The sequence below is a fragment of the Lemur catta genome, chromosome 5 (genome assembly GCF_020740605.2).
Source record: "Lemur catta isolate mLemCat1 chromosome 5, mLemCat1.pri, whole genome shotgun sequence".
In the NCBI taxonomy this organism is placed as follows: domain Eukaryota; kingdom Metazoa; phylum Chordata; class Mammalia; order Primates; family Lemuridae; genus Lemur; species Lemur catta.
In genome coordinates, this window is record NC_059132.1 from 5,780,895 (window position 1) to 5,792,174 (window position 11,280).

Genomic DNA, 11,280 nt, shown 5'->3' on the forward strand with positions numbered 1-11,280 from the left:
CTCCTGAGCCCGCGGCGTGGCAGCAGGAGAGACCCGGGCCCTGGGCCCTGCCCTCTCAACCCCGCCAGCCGAGCCAACGGGCAGGTGGGGGGAAAGCAGGCTCGAGACGCCCCCCAACCCCGACTCCAGAAGTTGTGCTGGGGCCTCTAGAAGGTGCCATCCCTGGCTGGGCCCATTGCTCTTAGTGGGGTCTATTGCGAGGGGCGGGAGCGGACAGCTCTAGCCTTGACAAGCCGCCTTACGTCCAGGACAAGCCCTGGAACCTTTGAGGTAGCTTGTAGTACCCTCCCTAAGCCCCCCGAGGCAAGAAAGCCCTGGGCTCCCCCAGGCACCCGCAAGGCCCTCATTCCAGCCCCCAGAACCTTAAGACCTGCCCTGGGGACAGGTGCTGGTGGAGGAGCAGCCACCACCTGTCATTGTCTGAGGACAATGGGCACCACTTGCCCTTAAACTTCTGGCTTCAAGGTCCTGCTGTGAGTCAGGCTCCAGCTGGCCCTGGAGCAAGAGCACTGGCCCACCCTGTGCACTCACGCTCACACTACCCGGGAGAGACTGGACTTGGCAAATCCTACTCTTCCTTTCCTGCAGTGGGTCCCCTGCTTCCGGGATGTGTCCCCATGATCACCCAGGGCACACTCAGTGATGGCTCCTGAAAGAATCTAACCTATCCACATTCAGCCCTGCCCGCACAACTTAAGCTAAGTCTGTGGTCTCTTCCCAGACCCTTTCCCTGCCTTAAAAAGAGACAGTGTTGTCTTTTTCCCTTCCTCCCACTTGTGAAGACAGATGAGCTTCTGTTTGGGGGAGGTGTAAGAAGGTGCAAATGTGATTCATGGCTATGACATTCTTGTTATGTGATAAAAGCTGATTTCCCATATTCACTGGGGGCCTGGAACTTTCTGGTCAGGGCTTCTCTCTCTCTTACACACACACACCCCTTCCTGCCTTACAGTCAACTTGAGAGTTAACATTACAAGGGCACTGCGAGTCGGGGGGGATGTTACTGGGATAACCAGGGCTGTTTATATCGGAAGGGATTAAATACCAAAAGTAAGGAGCAGCGCCTATTGGACAACAAACCCCCACTCCCATGGCCCAAGGGAGGCAGGGAAGTGACAGGGGCTGCAGGCTTGAATAGCATCCCCTTCTGACCCCAGAAGTGGCCTAGCAGGTGGTGGTGCAACACTTGTCTTCCACCCAGGTGACTTGATTCTCAATCAGGGCACCAAGGCCTAGGAGGCGGGCAGGTGGGCGGGCAGGAAGAAATGCCTGCTGCCTCTTTCCCTGGAGGTCAGGTCTGTAGCAAGAGGACCCACAGAGATGGGAAGGGCAGGGTTGGGGACTCCCCCAAGCAGAGAAGGCAGAGGTTGGGCTTATAGCCAGAGAACAGGAAGGCGACCGCCATTTTATTTTTCCCTGCGACGCTGGCGGCTGCAAGCCTGATGCGTCCCCGAGGCTTTCTTATGCTTCTGGTCCAGCACCTGGGCCATGTAGTTCTCCTGCTGCTTCTGGATCCGGCAGTCAGACATGTGATTCCTGCAACGGAGCCTGCTGGGTAGGCTGTGGCCAGCCCAGGGTAGGAGGCAGAGGTCTGGCTCCCCACGTTCACCAACAACCCCCAGCCTGGCCCAGAGCCCTCACCTGAAGATCTGTTTCTGCTGGCTGATAACTTGCTGCAACTCCTTAATCTCATTCTCTTTGCCATTAAGTATATCTTCTTGCTTTATAATGTGAGACTCAATTTCTGTGGGGGAGAGAGGCAGGGAGGAGGGGTGGTTCCCATCCCACAGGCTCCTTCCTGAGATAAGGCATTCCCTTCAAGGGGCTTTTCAGAACTTGGCTTCCCCCTGCCCAGGGGCTGTCCATGACTAGTTGCTAATACCTTCGTATGAATGAGTTTATTATGCAATGTTTGATTGTTGTGTCAGCGACCTCACAACTCTGTTCTGCACCAGCAGACCCACTGTGAGGTTGGGAGAAAGTCCTCAGACAGAGGTGAACAGCCCGGCCCAAAGGCAGGAGCATAGATGCCTCCTGCCCTCAACTCCTCCAGGCCTTTACAGATGTCACCTCCTCGGCGAGATTCACCCTAGTCTAAAAATTATAACATTTCCCGATATTTCCTATCCCCTCTCCCTGCTTTATTTTTCTTCTTAGCACTTATGTCTAACACACCATATATTTCACTCATTTGTCTTCTCGCCTACTGGAAAGTAAGGTCCACAAGGACAAGGATTTTTGTTGTAATCACTGTTTTATCCCTAAGGCCTAACACAATGCCTGGCACATAGTAAGTGCACAATAAATCTATTTGTGGAATGAATGAATGGGATGTCCCCTGAGAGTTTAGGACTTAGAAACATCACCTAGTTTTGTCATGTCAGTCCAACCAGACCTCCAGAGGGTCGGCTGGATGCTCAGCCCCGTGCTAGGGCTTCAGGAGTGGTGGGAGAAGATGCGGTCCCTGCCTTTAAACAGGCAGCTTCTGAAAGGACAGCTAAGACTCAGGAACTGGCCTGGCGTGGCAGCTTGAGCCGTAATCCCAGCTACTTGGGAGGCTGAGGTGGGAGGATCACTTGAGGCCAGGAGTCCGAGACTACCCTGGGTGATACAGTGAGACCCCGTCTCAAAAAAAAAAAAAAAAAAGACTCAGTAACTGGTCAGAGAACAGAAAAGGCTACATTTCAAAAAAGTTAATATTCGTAAGACAGTTTTAGTACTTTGGGAGTTGCCTCCCTTTTCAGATCCGTTTCCTCATCTATAAGTTGGGGATGGAGATAGCCCCTATCCCACAATGGGGTGGGGGACACTCCGTGAGAAAGTGGTAGCAAAGCCTACCCCCAAAGTAAGTGCACGTTGAACGCAAAGATGATTTTTGTGTCTTGGATCAAAATCCAAGGAGGCTGTAGGGATCTGGGGGTGCTTCAATTACATAACAATCCTTCACGGAGCCCTGGAAAATTGTGACTCATACAGAAATCCCACTGCCCTTAAAGGTTGGACAAGGATTAATTAATGAACACAGAAATGATGAAGCATTTAAGATTTCAGAAGAGAAGATTTAGTGAAAAGTTAAGGCACGCCATGGAAAAGATGACAGTGACACAGGTGAAGGGGAGAGAATGAAAACATGAGTTCACTGGGTCATGGGGCCACGACTGTGGAACCTCCTTCCCTGGGTTGTCCAGCTAATCCAGATTAATTGGTTGTGAAGGTCTTTTGGGAAAAAGAATTAGAAATTTGTGTGACTCTTTTAAAATAAAAGCCTGTGGCACACAATGAGAGAATGGTTAAAAAAATCCCTTTGAGTCCGGCGAGGTGGCTCACGCCTGTAATCTGAGGATCACTTGAGGCCAGGAGTTGGAGTCCAGCCTGAGCGAGACCCCGTCTCTACAAAAAATTAAAAAATTAGCTGGGTATGGTGGCGTGACCTGTAGTCCCAGCTACTTGGGAGGCTGAGGCAGGAGGATCGCTTGAGCCTGGGAGTTCCAGGTGGTGGTGAGTTACGACGATCCCACTGCACTCTAGCCTGGGCAAAACAGCAAGAACCTGTCTTGAAAAAAAAACAACCAAAAACCAAAGTTAATTAATTAGAAAATTTTAAATTAAAATTAAAAAAAGAAAAATCCCTTTGAGAAAAATAAAGAACTATGTAAGGGAAAAAACCAAACCAAAGCTGGTACAGTGGCTCATGCCTATATTCCCAGCACTTTGGGAGGCTAAGGTGGGAGGATAGCTTGAGGTTAGGAGTTCAAGACCAGCCTGAGCAAGAGTGAGACCCCGTCTCTACTAAAAATGGAAAAACTAGCCAGGTGTGGTAGCATGCACCTGTAGTCCCAGATACTTGGGAGGCTGAGGCAGGAGGATCACTTGAGCTTGGGAGTTCAAGGTTGCAATGAGCTATGGTGACACCACTGCACTCTAGCCGGGGCAGGCGACAGAACGAGACCCTGACTCAAAACAAAACAAAACAAAACAAAACAAAAAAAACAGAAACCAAAACCACAAAAGGGGACGTTGTAGGAGTGGGGTTGGGACACGGGCCAGAGTAAGGTTCTGATCCTCAGCCTGGCTGAGGTGAGGGCTTGTGCCCCACAAGCGGGGTTCAGGACGTTCTGGGAGGCAGCTAGGCCCTGTCCCCATGACACACGTACCTTCTACAAGCAGATATAAAGCCCCTCGGCCTTGGCTGATCTCTGTAGGAAGGATGCCTCTAGTTCCGCCAGGAAGGAACCCCAGGTTCCTTTGAGGGAATTGAGGGAAGGTCCAGGGAGAGGGAAAGGACTAGGGGGGCAGCAGCCCTGAGTGTGGAGGCCATGACCACCTCTCGGGCCCTAGGTGGCCCTGGCAGGAGCCAGTGATCACACAACTATGAGGCCTGTTGGCCTGCTGGCATCCTCCCAGAGAGAGAACTCACCAGGGGAGAGAGAAGGCTGGACGGGTGGTGGAAGGTACCCAAGGCTCCAGGTGGGAGCCGTACCAGGAGGGACCGTGACCCTCTTTGGGGCTGGGGCTCGGGCCTACTCGAGCTCTGTGTGGTGAATGAAGCAGATGCACAGGGAATTCCTATCTACTTCTTAAACTAGGTGAGGAGAGTTCAGTATTCCAGGAAAATGAAAAGGGTTCACTAGGTAGCTGATTCTGAAACTGCCCCACAACTCATGGCGCCAACTGAGCCAACACGTGGGCCACAGGCATATGCTACTTGGCCCATGCAATACTTTTAAAATTTCTAAATCAGTTGCCAGCACTAAAAAGTCAGAAAAGCTTCCATTAAAACTTGGTTTCCAGTTTCTTTTTTAAAGATCTGGCAATCCTGAACCCCCATCCCCACAGGGGAAGGGCCACACCTCTGATTGGGGCATGGCTTTCCACGTCACCACAGTCCCCATGCCTCCCTATGGAGTCCCCAACCCTGAGACTAAGGTCAGCTCCCAAACAAGACTGTGCTTGTGCTGCGGTTCCTCTTATAACAGAGTTATCAGTAAGGTGCACTATTTCTAATACCCATCAAAAGTGGGAAAACAAAAGGTGGACTAAGAAGGTCATACGTTTCACGAAAAATGGGAGCGAGCCCGTTCCTTTATGGCCATGAAGAATATTGTACACCGACTTTCCTCATTTCCGTGGCCTGCCTGGTCCCTGAAGGCCTTTTCGAAGGTGTGGCCCGCATGGGCCTGCCTGTATCCTCATCCGGGGACAGAAGTTGGGGTGAAACCCTGCCCTCGACACAGGCACTGGGTTGTTAGGAAAGAACCCACGTATATTCGCGTGGTGGGGAGCGTGGGGCTCCCGCCTACCATTGCACTTGGTGATGAGCTGGTCCTTCTTGCCAGACTCCTGCAGGACTTTGCTCTTGACGCTGGAGAGCCTGGGTGGGGCAGATAAAATGAGAGGATGGGCAGTGTGGCAGGCAGACAGGACCCCTGACCTCCACACCTTCTACTGAGGCCCACTCACGCTTTTTCAAAGGCCAGCTTCTCTTTCTCCAGCTGCTTAGACAGCACCTCTACCTCTCCAAGGGCAAACTGTAACTTCTCCTCTTCCTTGGCCAGGAGGGCCTTGGTCTTGGCATGGGCAGCTTTTTCTTCCTACAGGGGCAGCAGCAGTCACTTCATTACCCCAAGCCACCTTGGGTCTCCTATGCTCCCTTACCCAATCCCCTTTCTCAGAGGGGCACACAGAAGCTAGAGTACAGGAAGATTCTGGCCTCACTACTAGGGCTGGAGGCTTTCAGACTCTAATACTCAATGACTCTGCCTAACCACAGGGATCTTGGGAAATGAGGGAAGATTAGGAACCTACAGAGGCCATTACTTACCACCAGCTTCTTCTCCACTGCGTGGAACTCTTCTTTACTGACAAAATTTTCATCTTGGAGAACCATCTGCAACAGAGCCTGGCTCAGGGAGGGCCTGGGGTTAGGGTGGAAGGGGTGCCTGCCAGGGACCAGGACCAAGAATGAATACCAGGATGAAGCCCAGGACACGTAGGATGAGACCGAGGCACTGGGAAGGGAGAGTTCAGTTCCACAGGCAAACTGAGACTCAGTTCTAAGTGCTGCCCTCAAGGAACAACCAGAGTTATAGAGGAGACAGCCCATTGCCACACTGCTAACACAGTGTGTGCTGTGATGGGGAAGCACAAGGGGCTATGGTACCCAGAGGAGGCCCTGCCCCAGCCTGGGGAAGGGTCAGAATTGCTTCTGGAGAAGAGGACGTTAGACCTGGGATTTGACTGGTAAATAGAATGGGCCAGAAGAATAGGGGTAGAGAGAAAAGTATCCCAAAAGCCAACGCTACCTGCCAAGAGAAAGATCTGGATACCTTCAGGGAATCAAAGGTAATTCAGTGCCTAGCGCTGCATATGTTTTGTTGAATGACAGCATTAGGGTAGCAAATAGAACATGTCTCTCTCTCTCCTTCCCCTCACATCCAACTTCCCAGAAGGGAAGAATTTGCCTGAGAACCATTAGAGTGAGAAACAGATGTGAAGCCAGTTTTATTTCTGAGCTGGAGATACACCCCAACCTTCCTATCAAGATAGTAATAGAAAAGCAAAAACAGGAAAACCACGAACTCCAGCTGGCCAGGATTCTATCATGCCTGTCCAGGTAATCTGTGACTCAAATGCTTTGCACCCATTAGCTGGGATCTGATTAAGAAGACAAAAGCAAAGGGACATAAAGGGGTTGGAGGCCCTTAAGGTAACATGGAGAAGGGCCAAATCTGCACATCCTGCACTCAGTGTGGTACTGCATTTGACTCTGTGGAAAGGTATCCATATTCTCTGCACACGAGGCCCTTGGGAACTCAAGAGAAGTCATCTCCACTAAAAATGAGCAAACTGATAGGCCAGGCGCCATGGCTCATGCCTGTAATCCTAGCACTTTGGGAGGCCAAGACGGCAGATCCTTTGAGCTCAGGAGTTCAAGACCAGCCTGAGCAAGAGCGAGACCCCGTCTTTATCAAAAAAATAGAAAGAAATTAGCTGGACAACTAAAAATATATACAGAACAAATTAGCCGGGCATGGTGGCGCATGCCTGTAGTCCCAGCTACTCGGGAGGCTGAGGCAGGAGGATCGCTTGAGCCCAGGCCTTTGAGGTTGCTGTGAGCTAGGCTGACGTCATAGCACACTAGCCCGGGCAACAGAGTGAGACTCTGTCTCAAATAAAATAAAATAAAATAAAAATGAGGAAACTGAGGCTCAGTAAGTATCTACCAGGCCCTGCAGCAACCAACCAACCAGAGTGGAGAATGCTGCTTGACTTTGGTTAAAATTCTCTGGTAAATATTCCGGAAGCCCTCGCCCCCTTTTGGCTCCACCCCTACCGGCCAGGACCTAGCCGAGCCCTGCCTCCTCCTGATGACGCCATCGGCAAAGCGTTCTAGCCACGCCCTCTGCTTCGGAGCGGGGTCTGGCCCCGCCCCCGCCAGCGAGGCGTCCAGTCCTCCTCTCCCCGGCTCTTCTGGCTGCATACCACATTCCTCAGCTGGTGGATCAGTTCCTCCTGCGATTCAATCACGTCCCGCAGTTGATCGAAGGCGACACACACAGATCCTGACCCCCCCGGCGACCACCCGAGGGGCGTCGCCATCTTTCGCCCCCGCCAGCTCGTTGGAAATGGCCGCCTCTGGGTGCCTCCCCACCATCGCCCACCAATGAGAATGCGACGCCACAGAGCACCCTGGCAACCGGGGGCGGGGACTTCCTCTGTTAGCCGGGATAGGGCCCGCCTCTTAAAGGAGCCGTCTGCGGCCAGGGACCCTCTAACAAGGCTTAGGAGTTTAAGTTTATAGTAAATTTGCACATCTATTTTATCTTCTGTTTCTCTGTCCTAAGGAGCAGGCAGGGCCTGGCTTACACTTCCTTTAAGTGTGTGTGAGCCGGCGACACTCAGACCAGCCCTCAGCTTTCTCTGAGGGCCTGTTACACCGCAAGACCATGGAGCATGAGCCAGCGTAGACAACCCCAGCGTCTTTGGCTCTCATCCCTCTTTCTCCTACCCAAATCTCCAAATTTCTCCCGTAGCATGAAACTCCAGCCTCACTTCGTACTTAGGAGGCCTAAGCCTAAGCAATGAAGATAGAAAAAGAAAACGAGAATGGCTTCACCCAAGATCAAAGTCCTCATACTCTGAAGCAGGATTTTGCCCCAAATAGGTAGAGGGCAGCCTGGGCAGCTACACTAGAGCCCCGCGCAGCCACATCAAGGAAGGCCCTGAAGAGCCTGGAGAGATGAGGAGGGCTGAAGAGGGACTTAAAGGAGGAGAGTTCTAAAGTGGAGGCAGGGAAGGATAAGGTGTTTGCACACATTCACAAAATCCCCATCGAAGCCTTTTTTTTTTTTTTGCAACCCAAATAAGATTAGGCTCGACAGAGCGAATATATGTTGAGTGTTCACTATTTTGTGGCACCGTTATGCTATATATTATTTCATGTGATGCTCATAAAAACCCTGTTAAGTAGTTTGTGTCACCCCCACTTGCCCAAGGATGCCCTGGGCAAAGATAAAAGAACAAACAAAAGAAAAGACAAAGGCACTCTTTTTATATAAAATCATTTAATGTTTGTCTTTGTTAAAATACACTCAATCTGGATGCAGTGGCTTAGGTGACCAGATTGTTTGAGGATTCTTACCCCACCAGGAGTTGATTCCATCTGTGTCATCCTGGCTCTGGTCACAGAACATTCACATCTTTAATTCCAGTACTAAGTGTGATGCAATGATGTCATCAATATCTAACACATGGGTATATACTTACTTGGTGGTCACTGCACGAGGCAACAACAAAGCAGGCTCCAAAAATAAGATGTTTCATAACTTGGCCCTTTCCAAAAATAAATATATCCGGACACTAAGCTTACACCTTAAATGAGTCCAAAATAAATATAAATTAAGCGCTAGCTTCTGTGAGGAGCAATGCATGCAGAGACAATGAACTTGCACGTGTAGCCAGTTGTGACAGAAAGCTGCTGGAATCCCAACCGTGGCTCCTCACAAAGCCAGTCCTGAGTATGAGGATGACAATGAGAATACACACAGCTTGGCCAGGCTGCTGGATCCCAAGTTCCAGTGGGCTGTGGAGTTCACTGTAATTTCAAACACTTTCCAGCAGAAAGCACAGCAATGGCATTTTCTTACTGGTCACTGCTCCCAAGCTGGGAGGCCTGGAGCTGATCAAGGAAGCTTAGAAGTTTTCTAGCTGGCACAGATGAGCCTCCAAGTTGCTAATCTGGGGACATGGATTCCTTCAAACTGCAGTGTTTTTTGTGATGAGAAGGGTTTTCATCCTCCCCTCCTCCCTGCTGGGCACGCAGTGCAGAGAGAGCACCTTCGTGTGAACGCGAGCTTCGGTTCTGCTAGAGCCTCAAGCCCTATTTCTGAGCCCCACTCCTATCACACACATCTCCAGTGGGCAGTAATGTCTCAAGGAACAGTCTAGAGCTGTGTACCAAGTTCTCACAGCAAGAATAAGCCTTACCTAAAGAGTTTATATATGATCAGGAAATCTTCCAAAGGATGTAGGCAAGAAGAAAAAGCTATTTACCACCATGCAGACAACTCATCTAAAATAGAACCCAGGAAATCATAGTTTAACAATATTCTGAATAGTACTAAATAGATTAAACTATCCTCCAACCAAAATTAAATATGGTGCCCTTGAGACAAACCAGATGTGAGTGTTGTGGTCTACTGGTAATAAATAAAACAGTGCCATCAGTGCTATAAAAATTAGACAGTCGATGTGACATTAATGGAGTTACTATTGCCTCTATTTAGTATTATCACAGATAACTCATCACTGCCATGAAATCTATAAAATGTGCGGCTAGTGCAGGGTCTTTTAACCTGCCCAGTCAGTTGCATTATGGCCCGTTTTCTAGCAGAGGTTGGGGTTGGGGAAGGGAGAGCGCTGATTTTTGTGTATATGGAAAGACAACTTTCCATCAGCCCATTGACTCACAAGCACATCCCTTAGTCTCTTGGAGGGGGTCAGTGAGGCCCCTCAAAACCAGGATAGGCCTACCTGGGCAGCAAAACCTGACTATTTCTAGAAAAGCTCCCCCTCCCTACAGCTGAGCAATTGCCCGCTACTAGTCACCAAAGCCCCCATTCCTTACCTATAAACCCAACTCCTGAATGGAATGCTCACATGTTGACCTACACTAGATGTTGCTGTCTAAATCATGGCCGTGCATCTGAATGGAGAAACTTTACTTTGGAAACCAGTTTTAATGTAGACTCTACTTCCAAAAGAAACTTTTCTTCCAACGTGAAGAAAACATGGGGTGCAGACTACAGTCACCTACTGATCCTTTCAAGTTCAGAGACCCATGATAATCTGGGCAGCTCAATCCTGGTAGCTCACCTCCATAGAAAGGCCTGGAACCACACAGCCCAGGCAATGGCTTAGCTCTTCCTGTCACCAGTGGGAAGGGCTGCCTGCCTTTAAGGGACCTCTTATTTTGTGTGCAGAATTTGTGTGGAAAGGGTCCTGCTTCCTAAAGACCAGCAGGGAAGTTGTCCTGGATGGATGCAGGACTGCCATGGAAAGAATTCAGGGGCAGGGGGTGGGGACTGGGGGGACAGAGGCATCCTTGGGACAGATTCTGCCTTGCCAATCCGGTGAGGATCACCTGAGAAATGAGGATGATCTCGCACACTTTTTACTTGCTAATCAGCCTCCCATCTAGTTCTGCTAGTGTCAGTTGTATGACCCAGGTCGACCATTAGTCCTGTCTGGGCCAATGTTTGATCTCATTCAGATAAGCAGAGATAATGCATCTACTTCACAGAGTTACACAGAATAATGAGGAGGCTTAAGTAAGAAAGTAAATGTGAGAGCCCATGACTTACTGTAGGCACTCAATGAATGTTCAATGAATGAAAAAGCATCTCATATCACAAACTATAGGGCACTGGCTTAAACGAAGTGACTGCTGGGGACAATGTGAGACCCCCATAGCCACAGAGAAAGGGTCTGTCCCCTGTACCTCTAGGCTTGAGCAAATAACTTGGATGGCTGGCAGTGCCTCTTCGTGGGCCTGACTCTGTACCTGTGGGGGGTGTAGGAACTCCACCCAAGTGTGATGATACCAAATGATAATTCCAAGAGGAAATGACAAAAGAACATTCTCTGGGTTCTACGATGGCCTGAGGAACCCACACTGAGGAGCGGAGACTCAGTCTTGAGTTTTAGCTTCACCCTGGCCCCTGCGTCCCACTGCTGAGTTGTCCACTGAACTGTTTCACAGCTTGATAGTTTTTAACTTCT

The 11,280-nt window shown here is 50.1% G+C and overlaps 1 protein-coding gene across 2 annotated transcripts; it reads right to left on the reverse strand.

Annotated features, from left to right (window-relative positions):
- Nucleotides 1-1,373: 1,373 nt before the first annotated feature.
- SPATA24 (spermatogenesis associated 24) lies at nt 1,374-7,644 on the reverse strand. 2 transcript variants are annotated; one of them, XM_045550938.1, is made up of 6 exons: nt 7,483-7,644; nt 5,822-5,887; nt 5,461-5,591; nt 5,301-5,371; nt 1,642-1,744; nt 1,374-1,536 (listed from the first exon to the last, which is right to left on the reverse strand). In XM_045550938.1, exons 1-6 carry the CDS (start codon nt 7,597-7,599, stop codon nt 1,407-1,409), a joined length of 618 nt encoding a protein of 205 aa, XP_045406894.1. In that variant the 5' UTR covers nt 7,600-7,644; the 3' UTR covers nt 1,374-1,406. The 2 variants fall into 2 exon arrangements, with proteins under 2 accessions (XP_045406894.1, XP_045406893.1); XM_045550937.1 differs by having other exon boundaries at nt 1,374-1,560.
- Between the last annotated feature and the right edge of the window lie 3,636 nt (nt 7,645-11,280).